General features: G+C 42.6%; 1 protein-coding gene across 5 annotated transcripts in view; it reads left to right on the forward strand.

Annotated features, from left to right (window-relative positions):
• The window catches only part of LOC143327951 (protocadherin-15-like), a 189,550-nt gene that overhangs the window by 129,587 nt on the left and 35,644 nt on the right, over positions 1-24,319 (forward strand). For all 5 annotated transcript variants that reach the window (XR_013077775.1, XR_013077778.1, XR_013077776.1 and 2 more), the window contains 4 exons: positions 269-499; positions 3,425-3,541; positions 7,283-7,423; positions 8,773-8,885. Coding sequence is in view for 1 of the 5 variants with exons in the window: in XM_076742656.1 (XP_076598771.1) it covers positions 269-499; positions 3,425-3,541; positions 7,283-7,423; positions 8,773-8,885 (602 nt within the window). In the remaining 4 variants the exon portion in view is untranslated. The remainder of the gene's footprint in view (positions 1-268; positions 500-3,424; positions 3,542-7,282; positions 7,424-8,772; positions 8,886-24,319) is intronic.

A 24,319-nucleotide genomic window follows, 5' to 3' on the forward strand; every position in this document is an offset into this window, starting at 1 on the left:
TGCAGTGAGGACCATCTTCAGCTTTCCTTAGTGGTTTAATTTAATCAGAACTTATTAATGATTGATGTAAGTAACCCCTGCAGCAAAATTAAAATAGATACATTAATATTCATTGTCCACAGCCGGTGCTTATATCTCTGTATATGGATAATCTTGAAAATATATGTGACTCTGCCTTCCTCTATCACTTCTCCGCACGTGTAATCCAATGCCTTTAATGTATTTTAATTATTTTTCCCACTCCTCCCCTTCCTTGTCCTTCTCACAGGCGGTGGACTCAGACCTCTTCTCCAATGTCACGTTTCGGATCAAGACTGAATCGGCCAGACAGCTGTTTTCTCTGAACCCTGTCACAGGGGAGTTAGCTGTGCTGCAGACCCTGGACTTTGAGAACCTGGCAGCTATGGGCATGGGGGCCTCTTACACTTTCCAGGTGGAAGCTGTCGACCAAGGAGGGGTCATGCCCCCGGGGCAAGCCACCGTCACGGTCCGCATCACGGTAAGAGCCCCCGGACAGTCAGCCCGCCACAACCTCTCAGTGGTCTTTTCTCTTTCCATCTATCCTTGTTGTCCCTCAGGAGCTGCAGCACTGGCAGTGAATATGTGGTGAGTCATTAGCAGAGTTTTACAGGAGTAATAGCTTGCCACAGTGCAAAAGGGGATTGCGGGCTTATTGTACAGTATTGCACCTGTGCTGGTTTTGTGACATGAAGTTCAATGTTCTGCAGCGCCTCAGCTGAGTGCGTTTCCTCTGTAAAACACATTTTGGCCTCCTGACCTGCTTGTCCTTGTCGCATCATCAGGACACGGACAATTTGATGGATAGGTGTTTCTGCCTCGCACACTGTGCCGTTTCAGATCTGAATGACTCATTAGCTTTGTGACAGCAATTATGTCAGGTTTTTCAGCAGCTTGTATTCCCTTTACAACCTTTCAAGAGATTAACAGCTGAATCCCAACGACAGGATTAGACGCCTAGTGTTGTGATACTATTCATGTGTCTATATGTGAGTGTTTGTTTGTGTTAATGGGTGCGTGTTTTTGCTCTGTGAGTAATTCTGTGCCTCAAAATCTGTGTATTTGCATTTATCTCTGTGTATGAATTCAGGCTTCCCCCTAGTGACTGTCTCAAAGTCTGCAGATTTAAGCTCTCCGTATTCCGCTGAATGGGTGGATGCGCTGAAGCTTATTCGAGCAGGCTCGCCGCATGCTCTGCCAACCTGTAGAATGAGTTTTGTCCTCCGATAAGGACACGCTTTGTTGCAGTGTTCGCGCTGTCACTCAGGAACTGCGTTTGATAGGATAAGGCATCGCACAGCCACTGATATCAAACCAATGTCTGTTATTTGAAATGGCAGACATGAATTAGAATGAGCCTAATGGATTCACGCAGGTTTCTCAGGGACTAGAGATAGCGCTTATTCCACTGATTCCACTTCCCTCTTCATGTAACACCTCCAGAGGGTTATTTGAAGTCAGTTGTGTTTGATTTTTCCCTTGTATTGTTTTGTTGTTGTCTCTTTCGTCGGATGCCTTGCAGTGATGGATTGAGTGTCCTGTGTGTCTTGTTTTGAATGAGTGTCCCAAACTTTTTCTTCTCTTCTCGTGCTTCAGGACCCGTGTGTGTTTGTCTGTGTGTGTCTGTATGTGCATGGGCGGAGAAACAGTGTGTGCGTGCACGCGTCGCACATGCATGTCTCAGACAAACACGTTTGTGTCTGTGCAACACTTGCAGCGCAAGGATCACGCTTTGTTGTTCAAAGTAAGAACTTGATCATAGATTTTCTGCTAGGAAACACTAAACCCATGTATAGATCAAAGTGAGGCTGCCCTCCACCACTGAGTTTCTAGAACACATACTGTTACCTGTGGCTCAGTCATAACAGTGGAAAGTAAAAAGCCAAGAGAAAGGAAGATCAGGCTCCAGCTGTTATACTACAGAGTTAAGCTATTCCTGAGAGATGTGTGAATGGCTCACTGAGTTTACATTCTCACAAAGCAAAGCAAGGGTTGCACAGTTAACAAGATTTCATTTCTTCGCAGGCCCATAAAATGGTAGAGCTCTGCTGTGCATTATTTACAGGGAGAAGGTGATTAAAGCAGTAGCGAAGCTCCCACATGTGGCAAGCGTCGGCAGCCTGATCTCGCTGAAGCCCGGCTATGTGGTTTCATCACCTGTGGGGGGGTTTCAAGGAGAGAAAACATGGGACAAGAGGGCAGCGGTCCCAACATCTCACATGGATATCACATACATCTTACAATCTTCATCACTGATATAACCTGGGGTCATCACTTCCTCATCGGGTCATACACCCTCACCCAAGTGAGCCAGCTGGGGTTGATCAGGGCCTGGCTTGTGTCCAAGTGGCCTCTGTGATCCACAGATCCTCCCTTTTGACCCACAGCTATCTGGATGCCTTTTCTGCAGCCTTGGTGGTGTTTTGATTTTTTTTTCTTTCTTTTTTTTTTACTGTGCAGTCCTGTGATGCCAGGAGCTCGAGGGCCCTGTAGAAGGACTGGCTAGCAAAGCCTGTGCAGTCCCCCACCCCCTATCCTTTCGTAGGCCTCCTCCATACAATCTTCCCATCATACAGGCAGCTCTGGCGGGACCACTTGTGTTGATGTTTCAGACATTAGGATCAAGTCTGGCCTTAGTGTGGTCAATGGTGTGAGGGTTTCTGGGAACTTGAGCTGCTTCTCCAGGTCGGCTTTCAGCTGCCAATCCCGTGCAGTGACAAGGAGCCCACCTGACACATATTCTCATATGCCATATATCTTTATTGTAGCCTGTCAGTCCTGTCATGCAGGTGATGTCACAGGACTCTGAGACATAGTCTTTGTATGGTTTCACATCTTCATGGTTATTGTTTGGTTCAAGAAAGTATTACAGATATTATCATTTTGCCACAATTTAATTAAATGTGGTGATTAATTACCATTATGTTAATGCAGGATTTGGGGAAAAAAAATGAAAATGTTGTCAATTTGTACAATGAAACTTTTAGCTTTTATCAGTCAGCCACAGTTCTTTGTATGTTCAGAGCTAATTTTATATTTCAAAGCACTTTAGTTTGAAATATTTCTGGATTATTTTCATCTGTAATGGTGTGATTACAGATTGTGTTTATGTGTGATCACATTCAGCTCAGATGCGCAGTTCTTAAAGTGCACGGACAAAGCCTGGGGCGTGGTGAATGACTGCAGTGGGAAAATTTGCCTGAATCCACAATAACTTGCTGGAAGCGTTAGCTGAAATCAAACAAAGCAGCAGCTGCATAGTCTGCACTGCTACAATATTACTCTTTCAGCATGCAGACGGCATCAGCAAAAGAAGCAGTAGAATACACTGAAGCCAGCCTCAGTTACAAATCAATCCAGTGCTGAAGTAATATGCCATCATTTATGGAATCTCTTTTGTTTTTAGGACATGAATGACTTCTCCCCCGTGTTTAGCCAAGACCTGTATAAGGGCATGGTGGCGCCCAATGCAGAGAAAGGAACAGTCATCACCTCCGTTTTTGCAAAGGACCAAGACCCTCCAGTGAGTATAAAAAAAAATCCATCTGTCACACTTCACGTTTCTATTTATAATATGCAATGTGTACAACATTGGTGGTTAAATTTCAAAGTGCACGGGGCATGTCGTGTCTTTAATAAAGGCAGCAGAGATAAAAGCCTTGCTCGGTGATTTTTTACCTCTTTGCTACATGTTGCTCTGAGAACATCAGCAAATTTCAGCCGCAGCATTTGACACGACGCGTTTTGAAGATGTTTTCGACACTCAGATGCTCTCATTAGAGCTACAGTGCCATGTGTATTTATTGTAAGGGGGTCTTGTTTAGCATCTTCACTTGTATGAGTCATCTACCAGTTGCCTCAGACAGCGATGTGTTTCCTCAGACTCCTTTACCTCACTATATCTGAGCAGGTTCTCCTGGGACCGGAGCTATGAAGATGTTTTTTTCTTTTTTTCTCTTGCTTTTTTTTTTTTTTTTTGGAAGGGTGAGGGGTGGGAGGGGTTGTCTGCAAACCAAGGAACAAAATAACACAATGCAGAAGAGAAATTGTTACACCCGGTGAGACTAGAAATTTTATGACTAAGAGGAGGCAACGCAGGAGCAATCCAAAACTTTTATTTTGTGGGGTGGGAATGCATCACATGACTTTTTTAGTAGTCGCTGCGTCTGTTCGTAGCATAACATGTGTATTTAGGATAGTCCTGAGAATGTTTGGTTCCGCATCGTTCACCTCGGCTGAACTTCTTTATTGGCAGTGCCACCCACCTTAATATTTCATTGCACTGGGTGAGTCAGCAGGCTTCGTGCTCACATCCTCTCTTTCTTTTTGGTAGAGAGTTTTTTTCTTCTTCTTCTCCTTTATAGAGACTCCACCAAACCAGCCTTTTCTCTTATAACACATGGAGGCTTCTTATTATTATTATTTTCAAAGTTCCACTATGAAAAAGGGGAATAGGAATCCCCCAGTGACCCCCCTGCCTTGTCCTTGTAGCTTCCACTTGTGAACGTGTTTTTGAGAAGAGTCCTGTACGAGTGGACTCGATGCCTGTTATTAGTGGCCCTCCTGCTGGTTGGATCTCGCCGGGTCTGGCTGAGCTTGTGTGCTCTCTGCAGCACATAAACGCTGAGGGATATGGATGCCTGTCAGTCCCAAGCTGTGGGTGATAAAACATCTCCAGAGCGCCACAATGACTGCTGTACATCTCACTTCCCCTCTCAGAGGAAGCCTCTCCCTCCTCCTGCTTTTCCTGCCATCCCCTCTCCACCTTGCTAGCTGTGCAGCTCTAAAACCTTTTTAATGGGAACTTGTGCCTTTTGATGCAGGATTTTACCCTGAACCCTTCTTATAGGGAAATCGTGTACAGTAGAAAATATCCAGCAGCTCTGCAACACAAATAATAAGAAGGAAATCATCATCATATTACCATGAGCCCAGTGGCAGCGAGTGAGACATGAGAGTGACTCTGCAAAGTGGTTTGACAGACAGAGGGATTAGATTTCAGAACAGGAGCCGACTAACCCAGTCTCTTATTGACCTGGATTTGGGAGCTCAAAGAATTTTATTGACAGGATGCCTGTCATAGACACCTCTGATGGAACAGAGCTTAGTCTAGCGCTTGCTAAAAACACACACGAATGCGCGCACACACATTCTCACTCTCGATTACATGGGCTCACAAAAACCTGCACACACAAAGGAAGGAAGAGAGGAAGAGACTCTCTGTGGCACCACGTCTTTATGTGACAAACACGAGCCATGCATATATTGTCTGAAGGTTGTAAGGGTGTCATCCATTCCTTCACCTATTCATACTTTTGAGTGTGTACATTCTGGAAAGAAGGCGTAGTATTCATCCACCCTGGGAGAAGTGATAGTAACACTTTTTAAAAAGTGATGATATTTTTATGTAAATACGATAATAATATAATGTAAATGTTAATACGCGAACGAGAGACGAGGTCACCGTGGAGACAAACATTCCAGTGAGAGGCTTTTTTCTTCACCACGTCTTCAGTCTTTTGTATGTGAGTGAAAAATAAAGTTTCTTTTTCTTCTGCCGTGTTGTTCATCAGAGCAGAGAAAGTCTGCCATTTGAATCAGGCCTTAATCATTTCACAACGCTGCCAAATGAAACCGTGTTAATGCGTTGCCTTTGCTGTTTTACACCCTCATCTCAAGCTCGGCTCAAGTCTTGTGCCTCTGAAGCATCATTCAGAGCTTCCCAGAGCTTCTGAGCTTGTTCTTTAATTCATGAACTGACTATTTTATATTAAAGAGAATTGAATTCTTAGAAAAGAAATACAAGCAAATCAAAAAGTACATTCGAAAATAATATTTCCTCCAAATTTTGCTCTCAGTTGCAGTAAGAAAGAATTATTTTTGCCATAGTACTACAACCCAGATCCCAAAAAAGTTGGGACGCTGTGTAACATAAATAAAAGACTCACTCATTCATAAGCGAGGATGGAGCAAGGTTTACCACTTTGTGAACACATGATTGTGTAAAGGATATTACTACATGAGCTCAGGATCAGCATTTCTTTTGTAAATGAGTCTGTTTTATTTAGGTTTTACGTAGTGTCCCAACTTTTTTGGAATCACGGTTGAACTTTGTCTTCAAGTCGAATGCCAGTCAAGAAAAGGTGCTGTACGGCTGAAAATGACAGACAGAGATTTCTGGGCCACCGTGATTTGCTGGAGGAAAATGTACTTTGGCAAATCTGGATTCTGAAACTCAAGATACAGCCTTGAAAAGTGTTGTTTCATCGGTTTGCCTTTGTGTGGCCCTGATATTGTAGGACAAAGTTAGACATAGTATGGGTTTCAAAAGGCAAACTGATGATACAAGTGGGAAGAACTAGAGGCTCGCTGCTGTTATTGACTGCACTGCGTGTTTAGCCTTGAGTAAAGCGCTTTTAACCATCTCTGCTGCCGACACTGTAGCCACTGTATTAGATTCTTCTCTGGGAGGTGTTTTTTTATTAATGATCCTGTCCTGACATCTTTTCCATTACATGTTAGAAAACAAGTTGAAGAGCTTTTAGAGATGAGGCCCCTTTTCTCAGAATCCCCTTAGTGAATTCACTCAGATAGTTTTGTAACCTCTTAGAGACACATTTGTGTGAGTAAGCCTCCCGAGGGATCCACTGCTACTACAGGATTTACCTCTCTCTAGCCCCAGGTTTTACCCCGTCCCTGAGGAATAAAATCAGTTCAGGCAAGGGAGCACAGCTGCAAAAAGCTTATTAAAAATAAGACTGAATTCGAGGTCCAAAGGGATGAAACTGGAATAAGATAAGCTATAGAGATGATTAGTAATCAGGAACCGTGATTAATCTTAATCAAAGGGTCATATTAGAGTCCAGGCTCTCGCTAATGAATGTAAGTGTGTTACTCTGGAGACTAGAAGGGTGAGTTTAATGGAGAAGTTTTTTATTGCAAATGAAAGGGAAGAGGCCTGAATCAATGAATAGCAGTGAGTTTACATTAGCTGTCTGATGAGGGGAGTGAGACATCAGGGTATTTTTTTAGGTTAAGCAGAGAGAAGGGTAACATTTTCTTTCTTAAACCATTTCAGCATGAAACGGTCCAATGTAAAAAAATAAAAAAAATCAAGCTGTATTCAAGCTGTATTTTGTTATACCCTGATGACTTGAATATATCTTACATAACATAGAAAATTCGACGCACCTTTTGTCCTTCTTCATGGCTTCTTGTGAAAATGGTTGCTGGATTGATGCGTTCTTCTGTCTCCTTCCTCCAGGGTACTCCAGCCAGTTATGTCCGCTACCGAGTGGACCTGGACAGGTCACCGTACAGTGGGAGCATCTTTGATGTGGAGGAGGAAACTGGAAGAATCATCACTAAGGTCAACCTCAATGAAGAGCCCAGCGTCACCTTTAAGGTCAGCGGCTGTTTTTATGGCGACAGCAGCAGTGATGAGCTTGTAAAGTCACTTCCAAGATATTAACGTTGCTCTGCCATTTGGTCAGAGACAATCAGAGTGAGTCCAGGAGTTGTCCATTTTGAGTGAAAGGTTATACATTTGGGAATTTTAGGGAATCTAAGCTAATCCCTTCTTAATAAACACATAACGTGAATCAGAAATCTTAGTGAACTCAACAGTAACAACAATATAGCACATAAACTGGAGGGTGGGGTGGTGGTGGAGGCAGTACACCAGCATGATTATTATTGGATATTAGCAGTCAACAAGTGTGGAGGAAGTGTGACTTCAGTGCTCTGCTGTACTAATGTCTAAGTCAGACTTAATTTTGCTCGATTTTTAATAAAAAGACAAATGTGAAACTTTTCTTCCAATAAATGTGTCAAGTCAGAATGGGTGAAACATGGCTTATATTAGCTTTCAACATCTGAGATGAGTTAATCATGACGGTGGTGGCACTGACGAGTATAATTGATGATAATGCTTTTATAATGATATTATTAAGATCTCATCCTAAACCGCAAATACAAGAGTCACAGTTCTTTCAGACTGCAGAGGCACTATCTACTTGTCATTGTTCACTGCTCTGCCTCGCATGTCTCAATGTGATATAAGATGCAGGGAAGATCAGCAGGTCAGATCGACTCTTTTAAGATCGAATAACATTTTTAGCCCATTATTATCGTCAGTGCCAGTGATCATGTCATTGCTTCTCTTGGGTCTGTGGCCAGCGATATTGAGTTTTCTCATTGATTGAACAAATTCTCTTCCAGGTGCTCACATAAATTTTTTTTTTTTTTTTTTTTTTTTTTTTTACCAATTTAAGGTGACCTTACATAGGCACACCTGTAGTTGTGAGCAGTAGGCTGGACGTGCTGAGATATGAGGTCCTAATGGGGATTTACGCTCTCATGTTGTCTGTCTACCTCTGTCTGTCTCTTTTATTCTCCTGTGTTTTCCATCCTCTGTTTCTTTAGACATTGTCTGTGTTTATTCTCTTTCTGTCTATCTCTCCCTCTCTGCCGCCCCCACCCCCCCCCTCTGTTTCCCCCAGGCCCCATTCTCCACAGTCTATGAATGTAGATCAATACATGCATACTCACTCTCTGGGAGCTTTGCAGGCTGCTCGCCAGATCCTATTTTGCCAGGCTGTCTTAATTAGAATGCCGAACGTGTCTGCATAAAAAAAAAGTGCCTGGCAACCTCAAAAAGGGAATTATTTGTGTAGTGAGTAGTAGTATGGTTAAAATACTTGTGCTTGCATTTGTGTGTTGCTTACGTGTGTGTGTGTTCTCTGCCCACTGCAGTTGTTTGTGATAGCCTATGATGATGGGGAGCCGGTGAAGTCAAACAGTACTTTGGTGGAGATCACTGTCCTTCAGCCTTCCCGCATCCCAATCTTCACTCAGGAAGAGTACAGGTACGTCTCCTTGATACAACTGTTGATGCAGCTGCTTGTCAGTTCACACATCAAAGGGCAGCTTAGGTCTGATGCTGCAGACAGTGAAGGAGGCTGCAGAAAGTGGACAAGGTGCGGTCAAATCTTCCATTCAACTTGTGTAATACTTTGATTAATATTTAATCACTTGGTGAGTTATATATTCTACCTTGAACTGCAGCAAATAGCCGTGAAGTCACTATTGCTCTTGCTTTTATTATCTCGCAACAATGATAGCTGTCTGAGCGTCATTGTGCTCCCAGCACTCAGTGAAGTGGCCCCGCATTTGATTCTGTGTCTCCGTCTTTGTCATGCTCCCTTTTCCGTGCATGACTGATTAATGAGCTCTGAGAGAGAATATGCATTAGAGCTTGGGGGTAGATGCTGCAGATCATCACTGCTGTAAACCACATGTTTCTCATTGAGGGCAAAGCAGGACTTCTCCCTTAGTTTATCAAGAGTCTCCTTTGACAAGATTAAGTGTTTGGACTGAAGCTGGCAGAGAGAGACGCAGGATGTGGGAGAAGTCTGCTACACATGCAATACACGGCTCTGCAGGGCAGGGCCTGGGTGGAGCTTGTCTGTACTGATGTTACTGTGACTCAAGAGGAGGCCAAAAAGTCATTTATAATTAAAAATAAACATGGATTATTAACGCTGCAGCTTTGAAACATCTTCCATGAGCAGTGAGCACGAGCGTAAACAGTTGCATTTTGTCATGTTGTGCTGCAGTGAGTACCTGTCTGCAGTGTTCACAAGATCCTGGCCAGACTGTGATGCTTCAAGGTCTGATGGCAAAGTTGCCTGGCACAGTGCAGTGTCTGGGAGCTTAAAGTAAAGCTTGTTTTAAGTGGATTGATTTACTAGCCTGTATGTCAGTCAAAGTAGGGAGTCTTGGCAGACAATCCTCTGTAACAGAATTTGATATGCCTTTATGCATAAGACAGGGAGTGTAAGTCCTGCCCAATCTGTCAACACATCATTTGAGGTGTGTGTGTGTGTGTGTGTGTGTGTGTGTGTGTGTGTGTGTGTGTGTGTGTGTGTGTGTGTGTATGTATGTATGCATATGTGTGTGTGTGTGTGTGTGTGTGTGTGTGTCTTTCTTTGTGCACAGGTCTGTCTTTCTGCCCGTCTGTTGTGAATGTGTGCCTTGTTGAGTGTGAGTACTTGTGCATTTCCCCTTCCTTGTACATCCTTTCTAATCCAGCACTTTGTGTGTGTGCTCACGTTCTCCTGTTGCTCAGCTTTATTCAATGATTGATACACAGGCACAGCGGCGAAGCCATTGAAAGGCCATTGATTAACGCTTTGAGCGAGTGCTCTGTCTGACGCACACACGGAAGGTCGGGACCATAGGCGCAGACCTCTGTAGGGTTTCACGTTGACAATGCCAGCCACACTCAGTGGCAGGCCTGCTGTAAAATGTGCGCTGTGAAAGCATTAGCCAGGTGCTCGGGCCTCTCCTGCTGGACAAGGCGCTCTCCAGCGGAGACCGTCCAATCTGCTCGCTCTGCGATGAACTGTCTCCTCATTCCTCGCCCCTCTATCTCTCCCCGAGGAATCTTCTGAGCACAAATCACTCTCTAAATGTCTGCAGAAGATCTCGTCTGTCTCTGTGAAAGCAGTTAGTTATAGCAGCAATCAGGTAAGCTATGCCTACAGCTCCAGAGCAGACAATTAAAACAACTCTGCAGGGCTTTGGCTGACTTAATGATTTCTGCTCCTGCTTTATGGTTGGTCCCCTCCATCTGTCAGAGGGAAATGAGGGGCTCCCAGTCATTGTTGGCTAAAATAAATGGCTTATACCATAGCTGCTACTGTAGCAGCATGTAGCCACTTTCTTTTCTGAAGGTTTGAGCAAAACACCTTATGTTGTGTCTGCAGAAATACAAATGTTATGCTTAGAATTTCACAATTGTTTGGGTTAGCCACTCCGAAACAACAGGCTGCATTAAGTAATATTCTCAAGAAAGCAGCTGACTCAGCGTAATGTGAAAAGGTTACGTGTAGTGTTGAACTTCCTCTGAATTTTCAACTGTGCAGCCTTACACAGCTTTAAACCTCTTAGCTCACTGTTTTAGTTCTCTGGACCACAAGTAGGCTGTATAAGTGTAACCGCCCTCATCGACCCCCCCCCCCCCCATTTTATACAGCAGGTAGCCATGCTGAGTGTACGCCACAGCACCTGCCCAGCAGGAAGTGAGCACTACATGGTGAATAAAGTAAAAACAGAAAAGAGACAAGGTGGTAGGCCAAAAAGGAGAGTGAATATTGAGCTAACATTTGTCAAGAGGCCAGAAATGAGCCCAGTGAAAAGGTCATGCCGCTCTGTATCTGCTGGATATGTGCAAACATATTAGCTATAACAGCTTGATAAGCCATCGGTGTGTTATGGCTGCCATCGGGGGTGTCCACCTGCCTGTGGTAGGGCTGCACGATTCTCGCTTGAACTCAGTGTTAAAATTTCTCTCGATTCATGGAAAAGAAGAATATTAAATACAACAACCTCCATCACCGTGACTTGTATTTATATCTAGTTTTCTACCACTATTTTGACAGCAATCACCTGTCCGAATTGCAGCCTCCCAAATAACCACAGAGTTGTATCAGCAACTCAACTCTGATCTGTTCCAATTGACTCTGTTGATCGAAGCTTTATCTCTGGCCAGGTGGTAAGTGATTGACTCTATAATCCCCTTGTGCCAATAGTTTATTGGTTGGGATTATCTGGTAGTTTTCAGGGCCTTATAGCTCCATCATCTGCTGCAACTGTGGCAAAACTTTTACAAAGTATGTGTGCGTCATCATCATCACATTTCTTTATTTTGATTGATTGTGCTGTTGTTTTTGTCACCTAAGCCTTTTCTTTAACCCCGTTTTCCATCTCTGGAGAAATGCAACGCTGGTAAAAATTAATAAGAGAGTGGTGAAAAGCTGAAGGCAGGTACAAATCTCCAGGTACATTATGACATCTATAAATGCAAGGCGGTCCTTCCTCTGTGACATTATTGCCAACAACAGTAATAATGCATTTGCCTTATTTCCTCCGTTCACAGGCTGATGAACCCTCCTGTGTCAGGAGCCCCTGAACTTTTATCTAAGTCATGCAATGAATTTGCCTCATTCTTCACTGACAATATTCAGAAAATGACTCAAGCTGTCAGTTCTTCCATATCAGATATAGGGGGTGTGTGTTGTCCGCTTAAAATCAATTCAATTAGCATGACTCAGCTCTGAAACATCTAAAATCCTCCTCCTGCCTCCTTGATACTCTACCTGCAGGCTTGATCAAAAATGTTATTAACTGCTTGGCATCAGATCTTGTGCAAATAGTCAATAGGTCTCTACTCCCACAGCCTCCGAAAACTGTAGTTATTAAGCCGCTCTTTACAAAAAATAATCTGAACAATTTACAAATGAAGAGTTCCAGGCCCTTACAGGTAAAACCCAAGTACATCTTGCTGTAGTCATGGACTCAGACCTAAATTCTAACATCCAACATCACACATGCCTTGCAGCTTTTAGAATCGCTTTTTTTATTATTTCATTTTGAATGTGTGAATTCATTATAGCTAATGTGCATGAGGTGGACTGTTATATTTTCTGAACGAAAAAAAAAAACACTTTTGGAGTCCTTTTGTTAAAGCACTCTTAATGGCTCTCTTACATGGAACTCACGGACACAACCCTTTGGGGGAAGTCTTTAGCACTGAGCTCATGGAGATGAGGAGGGGTAAGGCGCTATCTAGCATGCTCCCACTATGTGAATCCCCCCCTCTTGCACTGAGGCTACTTCTCTGGCCCAGTGTTGTGAACCTGCGGTCTGAGCAGTTTTCCGTGCTGCTTATCTCCCCCACAGCACTTCCCCTTCTAAATCTACTCTAAATCGCATGAGACTTTTGCCTCACCGCTTCTGAGTATGTCATTTTGCTCTCCTCCTCCTCCTCCGTTCACCCAAGCCCCCCACATCCCCTGAGTTTTTCCTCTCAGCTTATATCTCTCTCTGTCAGTTTCTTTCTCACTTTGTCTTCCCTTTACTTCTCTCCTCACTGTACAGTCAGTAGCCTATCATTTTCTCCTCAGCAAGGGGGTGAATTTCTTCCTGTGTGGGTATATGTGGTTCTGCGTGCATGTGCTCACACTTGAATTTGTGTGTTTCTCCATAGAAAGTCACTTGATTGGTGTAAGTTTTGTGCTCATTGTGGTCATTAGTTATTAGTTACTGCACATTAACATATTTTTGCCTCTTTTTCTGTGATGTAATGATATTAACATATTTACATCTGTGTCTTTGTATTGTATATTTTCAATGCCGCATGCATCATATAGCGTATCACAAGAGGTGGGTGTTCGTATGTTTGTGTATTCAACTAAACTTCATAGATTTTTTTAATACCGGTTATCTGTGCAGCATCTTTCAAAAGTTGGTCTTTTTCCTGATTGAAGAGGATATCATTTGGGAGGGAAATGTCACACCATTATTTATTCTCTCTTCAGCAGTTCACTGTAGCAGCGATTCGCAAACAGCAGATGTTGTGCCATACCTGTCACATTAATATGCAGTCTGGCAATCCTGAGCCCATTATTGAGTGATGCTCTTAGTTATACTGTTAGCATAGTACACAATGTCAACATTGAGTATTACTATGATCAACAACATGCTGTCACTACTTGTGCTTGCCGCCCCACTAATTACACAATTAGCGACAGTATGCTGAAATTATTGCGTAGGCTTTTTGTTCGCTGCTCTGTGTGTACATGCATTTTCTTGGTTTCAGCATACATTCTTAAGGGTGCCTTTTGTGTGGAATAGGGCTACTACTTTTCTCAGCCTTGAGACATAGCTTTTTCCTATTCCTCCATTAGACATTGTTACTCTGGCCATTAATGTGAATGTCAGTGGCAATAGCTCAAACTGAGGAACAGTACGTCTCTTTTCTGCAGTTTCTTGACTTTTACAGACCACAGAGACTGCCCGTGTAAATTTTTTGTGGATGTCTGGCCACAGTGTTACCATTGATTTAATGTTCTCAGCAGTCTGGCTCACAAATGGCTGCACAATACCTGAAGTAGATATATATCCCGTGGCCAGCAACAGTCGAGTCCACCGCCATTAGCCACTAATCAAAGAGCAATACATTACTCATCAAATTAAAAGAAAAAAAATGTACTCCACCAATCCATATCGGGTCATTTTAGAGAAATTAAAGGTAACAGCTCAAACCTGTGCCCTCCATCAACTGTAGCTGACATCTGGAGGAAAATTGCATTCATCGTTTTTAGAGAAAACAAATCCATGTCACATTTCCAATTCAGACAAGGCTGTAATTCTTACATAATTAGGCAGATGACATGCATTCATAGCATACAGCTCTTTTATTGGCAGCCCACTTTCAACGTTTGTTTTGCCAGACGTGCATACAAGTGGAAGAGGTACTCACAGCCGACTCCTCTATGTTCATTGCCAGGCATTTAAAGGGTTAGCTGTAAACCCGACTGTGTGCTCTCCCACACAATGTCATCACGCCTCACTGGAAACCTATATTTAAAAAAGCAGGCTCAAGCCTCTCTGTTTCTATCCATCCACCCACCTATCTATCGCTCTATCCTTCCTCCTCTGAATCACAGCTAGACAGTGTGGAGTGCTTTTTATGCTTCTGAAGGGCATGATTGATTTTCAGCCGCAGGTTTGAATCTGCTACCCTGAGCCTTGAACCTCTAAGCACCAGGAGCGCACTGACCTTTCACTTGTCTCTGCTAAGTAGGCAGGCATCACTTGGCTGTCTAACAGACGCCAAGTCACACTCATTGCACACATCCCAAATATCAGCTAAAGGTCGATGCTGAAAGCCAGGGAAGAAAAGCAGTGTGACCTATCATTAAACTAACTTTCCAGATAATTATCAGTGAACATACCAAACCAACAGTAGGTATGTGCACAAACTATATAAAACCAGTGCATGGTGCTCAATAATTATGTTGTTTGTACTTGGGTTTCTGAAGTGTTTGGTCAGCTATTTGTAGCTTGAAGGGTCAGCTGTCACATTATGCTGAGTGATGGTGAAGCAGGGCATTATTGTCTAAGCTTTGGGACAAATTAAAGTCCTTCTCTTACGTCCTGACATGCCTCCAAGTTATTTTTCCTCTGTAATTTGCGTAATTTTAACAGAACAAAGGATGATAAGCAGCACAACAGAGGGAATGTGAGGGGCAAGTGCAATGACAAAGACGCCACTTTACTTGAATATGAACACATTTAACAGTGCAGAGGGCGACATAATTCAGCTCTTTCTGTCCTCCTATGGCCTGAGGTCACACTGTGATGACTGACAAAGAGACAAAATTGAACATTTCTATCTGTCTGGCCAGACAAAGGAAGATATAAAACTAAAAGGATGGCATTAACTGTAAATAGTTCATCAGTTTAACCTACAATATTACTTTGCTCTGCATGCATTCAAGAACAGAAGACATATTTGATAACATACATGAAGTTTTGAGCTCCTTTGAAGTTGAAAATGACAGTTGTGAAACATCACCAATTAAATGACCAAGTAAATGTCAAATTAAATGGTTTGGGGAAGCATAACACAACCCTATGCACCTAATGGCATATTCATGTCACATCTGATTTATTGTAATTACAGGTTTCCAACATCTAAACAGCCTTCACGTTCACATCAAAGTCGTAATTATGACTGGGGAAACTCAGATTTCTCTGAAAGCTCCAACTTGGCACTTAATAATATGGCAGTGCAACAAATATGAACGCATCACATCAGCCACAGTCCTTCATCCAGTGTAATTAAACTGAAATGTAATGGAGATGGTGTTGTGTTGTCAGTGCACAGTATTTTATTCCTCACATGACCTTCTCTGCAACCACCTTGATAACGTGAACGCTTGCAAGTTGCTAAAATTGGATTCTTTCCCTTCTCTACCATCCATCCCATGAGATGTGACATAAGAGACACATGACTGGGTCCTCACTGGAAACATTCAAAAAGGGGCTCTGTAATTTGTGGTTGCCTGACCAGCACACAATTTCTGTTACTGATATTTCCTGCAGTATTCTGCTAGTTAGAGAGGAGCTAAGGGCTTTCTGTAGGTGAGGCCTCCAGCTGTTGGTGTGGTACAATAGATCTTTTGGCCAAGAGCAGTAATTTGACAGTAAAACATGCAGGGTGACTTCAGTGCATACATTGCACAGTGTGATATCACATTGCAGGCCTCAAAGGCTGGCCCCAGTTTGGACATCAAACTCGTCCACTAGCGTCCAGACGTACACTGGCCAGGTCTCCTCTGGTGTACTAAATGAGCCAGTGGATGATATGTGAAGTGATGTCTTGCGGGCTGACATGGCTAAGCTGGCACAGAGTGCTACCACTGTCTGGCAGCGCAGTAAATGTTTCTCCAGCTTTGTTAATGTTTTCCATCTTGCCCTCCAGAAGATGTTTGATTGAAGCTTCTGTCTTTCTTGTGGAACTCAGAAAAATGGCTCACTGTGAATACAACAGAAATTCTGGGTCTGCTGTGGCAAGATAAGTGATCAGAGGAATAGCTGAGGGAGGAACATGATCACACGAGGGGTTGTAAACACTTTTCTTTCTTGTTTTACTGAACATGATAGTTTAATGTGAATACTTGCTTAAGCATTACTTGGTGTCGGAGGTGTTGGATTTCTGGGATGTTTGTTAGCACCAGAGAGTTTTTTGCTAAATCCTCTTAGCAAGTTATGAGTCAGCAGCTCATAAACAGTCTGTGCTAATATCTGCTAGTGTTGAATTTGGTTTACAACAGAGAGAGCATTTGCGGGAGGAGGTGATGAATTGTTCAAATTTTAGGAATTTGAGGAAGCCTCAATTTTTATAGATAAAACATATAATAATAGTTTTGAATTGAAGTAGCTCGGGATAATGCTGTGTTTGGAAGCTTCGGGGCTTTCATATTAGCATAAGCTGTGCAATGCTTGGAAGCTGAATGTCAAATTTACACTTAATGCATTAAAAAAACCTTTTAGATGAGCAGTTGAGCATGTGGAGTGATTTTGAAATTGCCATCTCCTTTATTAACAGGACCACTGCCTTGTATTGGTGTCTCAATAATTATGAAATATCTTTGAAATACATTTCCACAGTTGTGACTGAAATAAGTTCTATATCTTCCAAACTCTTCCTCAGTTTAGTTGGACATTAGTGGCTTACAAAGAGTATATTACCATATTCATTTTTAATATGTAGCTCCTTTTTTCTTAAACATTAACACATAAATGATGCAGATGTAAATTTCCTGTTAAAAATAGACTTGTGAAATATATTAATGAGGTACAGTAGATGGCAGTGTCAGAGGCCACAATGCAAATATTTTGAATCGGCATCTGCATATTGCATCAGGGGCGGACTGGGACCAGACCGGCCCACCACATTTGATAACGCGCACCTTTTCGGTCTTTTCGGTCTCTTGAATGTGTATACCAACTGTGCAACTCTTTAAAACCATGTACCTTAAGCCATGCAATGAGTTAACACAAATCAGTGAGAGTGGACACATTAAATACTTCCAAAAAGTGTAATTTATTAACACTACAAAAAAGTATACTCCACCACTCATCACAGTAATGCATCAGAATCCATCCTATTGGGTGTAACTATATATGTACGTATGTGTTTCAGAGAGGAAGAAAAGAGAAAGAGAAAGAATAGAGATGAGAACAGATGGATCAGATGCTAACTCTTCCAAGAGTAGTACTCAATAAATTGTGAACTTACCCAATCGAAAAGGATGAACGTAGCTGAACTCCTGAATGAACTTTGAACTCTGTGTATGTATGTTTGAGAGAGAAAGAGAGAGAGAGATTTAATTATTGCTCGATCTTCAAGATAAAAATAGCAGTGCAGAAACTGAAAACTTAAGAGAGATGACGACACATGAATGAGGGAGAGAGAAAGAAATAATAGGCATGGTTGATTGATTTGATTATCACTGTTTTCCAGACAAAGCCGTGCTGAATAAAGAAGGCCTGTGATCTTGGGCAAATCCTTAAAAAAGAAGACATCATCCTGTATGTGTATGACAGATGGAAAGAGAATGAGAGGATCATCTGTGTCACATTACAGGTGTTCTGAAAGCAGTCCAGCTTACCGCAGGTTTTACTGCATGTCCCTGTTCAATGTCTCCACCACCACCATCGGCCACGGGAGCTGATGAAGGCCCCTGCTGTGGCAAACATATCAGAATTTTTTTGCACATTTGGCAGCGTTGGCTTGAAGAGCCAGCTTCTTCTTATCTCGCAGTTTCTCTGCACCTCCATTTTCAAAGATCCTAACAGATTACATTACCGACGCAAAAGAGGGGAAGTGTTTCATGATATGATTGGGTGAGATGAGCCCATGCACTGATAAATGTCATGAAATAAAGGATGATTGCAGTCCTTTATCCATCTTGGGCCATCTTGTTATGAAATGCTACGCTGTGAAAGAGGTGGTGGTACTGTTGCTCACACTGTGAACAGCATGGCCTGCAGCCGTCGCTTCCAGCAAGAGGAAGAGAGGGAAGGTAAGAGGAAGTGCTAAGGTGCAAGAAGGTAATTCAAGTGATAATAACGATAAGATAGTTCAAAGGAATGTAGAAAAGTAGTAAAATGCATTATTCTTCATTGCTGTTGCAAGCATATGCACATACATAACCATAAATGCACTACAGTCTACGCTGCCCGCCATCATTTCGATCCTGGAATTTTTGGAGTTAAATGGCGAGTTCACCTGAAGCACAAAAAAAAAAAAAAAAAAAAAACACATTTTCACTCATTCCTGGTGGTATCTGGTTTCATGTGCTGAGCTTTGGAGTTGAGATATCTGCCTTTAGGTTTCTGCCACCACCACCATACATCACAGAAACAGTGTCCCTGCTTCTCTGTCTCATCCACAGACGTCACTGTGGACAGATTTCACTGGAACTATCTTCTGTTGTGGGTTGAAAATAGCCTCACCCATGCACACACAAGGCCTGCCCTGCACTCTGATAGCGCACATGCTCAAAACCAACACATAAAGAGCTTTCCACACAGCACGCCAGAAGCAGAAAGACCTTTTGTGACAGATAGATTTTATTTTTCATCTACCATCACACTTTGCTCTGTATTATAATGTAGATAGGAGTATTTGAATTTCAATAGCAGTTTTGTATTTTAGTGGGCTGCACGGAGCTCTTGCAGAGGATGTGTGCTCCTGCATCTTTTATGATGTGTTAATCCAATTTAATCTGTACTTTCTGATAGGCAGCATTAATGCAGTCACCTTTATGTCACTGTGTCATTGTGGCCCAGTTGGATGTTTTGTTCAGAGTTGTTGGTTATTTTCTTGACAGTAGCAGCAGCATATTATGTATTCTAGGTAAAGAATTGACTCCTGCCAAATGAATTAGCTTTGTAATACCTTGTTAGACCCTATACTATTTTGTAGAACCTTTTGAATATCTTCACTGGTTGCAGGATCTCATAATAGCTCTTTTTTTATCTGTTTCTTGTTTGCCTCGCTCCTCTTCACTTCTCCGTCCCTCTTCGGTCTTCCCAAACATAACCTACAATCTTTGAAGTTCACCCCTCAGTCAATAACATACTACAGTTCAAATAATATCACATTATGTGAAGGATGGTGCACTCTTTATCTCAGCGTGAACCTTGAATTCAATGGAGTGCAGTGCTTGAGAAGGGAAAATATATTCAGCTTCATGGTATGAAAAGCAGTATCTGTAATTCTATCAAAGAGCAGATTTGTACTTTTGAAACTGTTCTACACATGATACAGTATTTACAGGCTTAGAGTATTACAGCACAGTTTATAACATCTGGAGCTGGGATATTGTGATTAAATGCAAAGCTAAAGTACTCAGACAGTCATCTTCATATTCATTTTGAATACGCTAATGAAACTTGAAAACCTTTAATAAGATTCAGGTTAAAAGGCTATTTCCTGTGTAAATCATGCTGTGTGACTGAGCTGACTTTGCCTTGGCTGTCAAAATCCCTTAGAACCACGGTTTTAATAGAGAACATGAGCTTCGGATTCACAGCAGTGTTTTTTTTTCCTTTTTGTCTGCTTCTGTTGGACGAGGAGTTGAAATGCATTGCCTATGTGCAATTAGGTTCAAGTCAGAGGAGCCTCTGCTTGTCACTCTCTGAATTTGCTTCCAGGCAGGAACAAACAAGTTAACACCAGGGTGACATAACAGCTAGCTAACAAACTCTCAAGCACAAATCCACCTCAACAGTCATCGAATTAGGCTGATTCATAATTGCTGAACAAAATGTTCAGCGTGATACCAGCAGTCAGGCACAAATGTGCTGCAGCACTTTTGCGAGGACATATTTATGGGCATTCGCACGCTGCTCATGATGATGTTTGGTCGTGAGTGCGTTACAGTTAACTGTGTCATGTCTGCCCTTGTTGTGGTGTAAGACCTTTATGCAGCAAGGCATCCACACACCCCACTTGCACCTTATGAGGTCACTCCTTGTATCTCCCGGCGTGTCCATGGCTGCGTGTTCACTCTGTGATGCAACGCACGAATAGAGAGGCAAGGCGAGGTAGAAAGGGAGTCGACACGGTAACAGCGGCCCCTGTGGCGCACGACGAGGTGTATACGCCTCTGCCTTGTCTCGTAAGCATCACTCCTCCATTGGCCCTGGGGCAGAGTGCTCGCTGACACCTGTGCGCCGCCCGCGCCTCTCAGTGGCGTTCCATTCACCCTCTCTCATGTTGACATCGGGACTCTCTGCTGCTGCCTGTAGACATGTCAGCATCTTCCTCTTCCCTTTATCTCTCTGTCTCTCTCTCTCTCTCTCTCTCTCTCTCTCTCTCTCTCTCTCTGGATGGGATTTTTTTTTCCTCATCTGAATATGAAAAGAATGAAAAGTGGCTTTGGCCCTGCTCAGTACTACATGGTATTGCATTATGTATAATTGACTCTTTGAATTTGGGTACTACTTGACTGTTGAATTCACAACTTATTTACCTTCTCTGGTATCTTCAAGTGTCAGTACATCAGCCAGCTCATAGCTACCCCTGCTTAATTATTGGATATTATTAAGGAGCTTGTGCTCAAGTATCTTTTTACCTCGCTATGACATTTTATGCTCATACTGTACATCTGTCTCTCTTCCCTTCTATCTGTCTATCTACCTATCAGTGTCTGCTGTATCTAACCTTTCTGTCATCCTCTCTGTCTACATGTGGATACACCTTTATACTAATCTGCACACTTCAAACACCTTCACACCCCCCTTGGCATTTTTCAGCAGCTTACAACCCTCAGGCAGAGCCACTTTGTAGGGAAGTGATAACATGTCAGTTCTGCCTCTTCCTGGCAATCACACCATGCAGTCCGGTGCTAGTTCCACACATGCTTTCATATCAAACTCACGCTCGAAGAACAACCCGATGAAAACGGATGAACGGGTCAGCACAGGTTATCCAGCCCTGCACCAGACCAGAGTTAAACCGGAAAATTTGGAAAACTTGCAGACTCTCTTGCAAGAAGCACTTGGATAAACGGCTTCGTTCTTAAGGGGAATGTACAATTTTAGGGAACATGTCACATGGGCCAATTTTCTGATATTCAGAATTTTTTCTTAGGTATGAACAAAAGAGTGGTGTCATATGAGTCACATTCACAGCCTGCCTTTCTCTAAAAAAGGGAAAGACACTTGTTCGACTGAAGAATTACAACATCCAAACCTGAATGAATTTGGAGTTGAAATATGTCACAGATATAACCTTAAGTGAAAGTATATTATATTTATTTTGCATATTTTGACATGACAACAACAGTTCAGTGATTTATTTTATTGTACTTTTTATATGAAGTCCTTCAAGGTGTTTGCTACATATATTATATGAGTCTGAGCAGACATGGATGTAAACTACAACTTGACAGGTTGGTGGAGGCATACAACCACGAGGCTGTAATTTTAATATCTAACTTCATGTCAGTCTGTTCCCTGCATGTGTTATGTTACCTCTGCTAATTGGAAGTTCCACAGTGTGAAGTTATTTTCACTCTTGGGTAACATTGTCGTCAATTAATTTTGCCCACAAATGAAGTGGAACAAGTGACCTTATATTCCAATGTGGAGGCATCAATTGTGCTAATGATCCAATCTGACGAATGCACACCTCCTCATGAACAGGTGGTGTTCATCAGACTGACACGAGCAACTCCAGTTTGTGCAGTTAACAAAGTCTTGGATTAGGTCTCATCAGGATCTAAGTTTAGGATAACATGAAAATGTTCTTGCATGAGGCCTGTTGACTTTGGGATTTCAGAGTCTTATGTCACAATTTGTGGGTCTGGAAGAGATTTTGAAATGATTGCTAGCACGCAGCAAAGCTCGAAAAGAAGTATTTTGGGGGCATTTTGCCTTAATTGGAGGGTGGTTGGTGCTTGCCTCCACCTCAGGTTTACTCAAGCTCCACACTGAAGCCCTGGTTGCACAAACTGCCATGAAGGGGTGAGCAGAAAAGCCCAGCTCCAGGCCTCATGAATGTGACGCATGAGGCTGATTCTACACGGCTCTCGCTTTGAATGGTGGACGCACTTCAAGTATTTGTAGGTAGAGAAGGCAGTAGAAACAATATCACTGACAAAGAGGATTTCTTGCATAATCATGTACCGCTTTGACCAACCCTACTGCTTGACCCTTTAACCATTAGTCAGGTTTAAATAGTCACACGCCGCTGAATCTATGATCACTGACATGTATTATAAACAGGGTTTGTGTGTGAAATATGCATTAACCTCAGCCGAAAGAGAGTTGTTAGCGAGTGTTGAAACAAGTCTCATCCAGCCAATGACATCCCCACTTCTGGGCTGTTAATCTCCAGAACAGACATGAGCTTGCCGAAAAGCGTATTAAAAGTGACGGCACATACATTTAGTGACAACCACTGTGTCACCCTTGGTTCCAATGAACGGCTCATTTATGTGACTGATTCAGAGCCACCCGTCTCACATTGTTCAAGGGCTCGCCTCTGTGTTTTTGTCAGCCTGTTCCAGAGCCAAACAGGTAATCTACTTATATGGCGGCCACATTAATGAATTGGTTCCCATCGCTGTGGCACATGGTGTGGCTTCGTGCTTCTGGATGCCACAGAGACAGCAATTATTCAGTGACAGCCCAACAGTGCACCTGGAGGGAAATTGAACACAAGTCATTTAGTATTATCAATAACACTGTATTTTTCATGAAAGGCTTTGTGAGCACATGCAGTTCAGTCGTTTCATCGCAGCACACACTCAACAATATTGTCTCTCGGGATGGCACGCTATATCATCCTCTACCCAGGAAAGTGGCTCATATCTTCCAGAATTATTCTCAAGCGGAGATGTCCTTGGGGAATGTTTGTCTCCAGAGATAGTAACTGTAGCCCCCAGGATGGATAGACAGATTTTTTTTTGCTCAGTGTCCTTCAAGAACGTACTCTTTGAACCTTTGTTTGCCTCTGAAACTTTGCAGTATATTCTATAGTGACTGTTACACCTGCCAACTGTCTAAAAAGTTACTGACTTTGTTGTCTTACTCCAGTGAGCAGCAAAGACAGTGTCATTTATTTCCTAAACACCTGTGCATCCTTTCAGAAAATGAACTTCTCTGGTCCTATGTGAATTAATTCCTTCCTACTCTTCATCTTCACCCTGGCAAATTGGTCCAATCTTCCTTGTGGAAACTCTCACAGCTGCAATCCTATACTGGGGGGAGTTGCTTCATAAAATAACAATCAACCCAGAAGGGAAGCTTTGGATAAATTTAGTATTCATGTCGCAGAATGTGTTGGAAGTGAGGGGTCAGTAAAGACTAGAGATGAAAGAGAGATTGATTAATTAATTAACGTGCTGTAAAGTTGGACTGGAGGTGTGTAATTGCCTCCGGTCTTTGTTTAAGATAGAGTCTGCTCCTAAAAATACCCTCTAACACTGACATTGACTTTACAGAATATGACTGATTATGGTGTGAGTATTACTCCCACCACATTATCACAGATTTCTTCCCGCTGCAGTGAATAATTGTGCAATTTTTAATGAAAACCGCAAAAGAAGGCATAACCACCATGCATGCCCGAACGCGTACGGCAACTCGTCACATGCGGAGATGAGATAATAAGTGAGAGAGCAGTCACAGTATCACAAGAGGGTGTCACAGTAGGATGACATTATCAGCTTAAATCAGCCCTCACCGGCACACCACCAAGACAGGGTTCCCTGCTATTTATGGCAGCTGTAATTTCTGTGGAGAGTGGTGACAATCATATCTGCTGGATATGATTACCCACTTGTGCGTCTGATAGTCATTAGCTGTTACAAAGTCTCACTTATGGGGGGGGGGGGGGGGCACTCAAATCTGTTCACAGAACAGTTCATGC

This window comes from Chaetodon auriga, chromosome 11 (genome assembly GCF_051107435.1).
Source record: "Chaetodon auriga isolate fChaAug3 chromosome 11, fChaAug3.hap1, whole genome shotgun sequence".
Classification (NCBI taxonomy): domain Eukaryota; kingdom Metazoa; phylum Chordata; class Actinopteri; order Chaetodontiformes; family Chaetodontidae; genus Chaetodon; species Chaetodon auriga.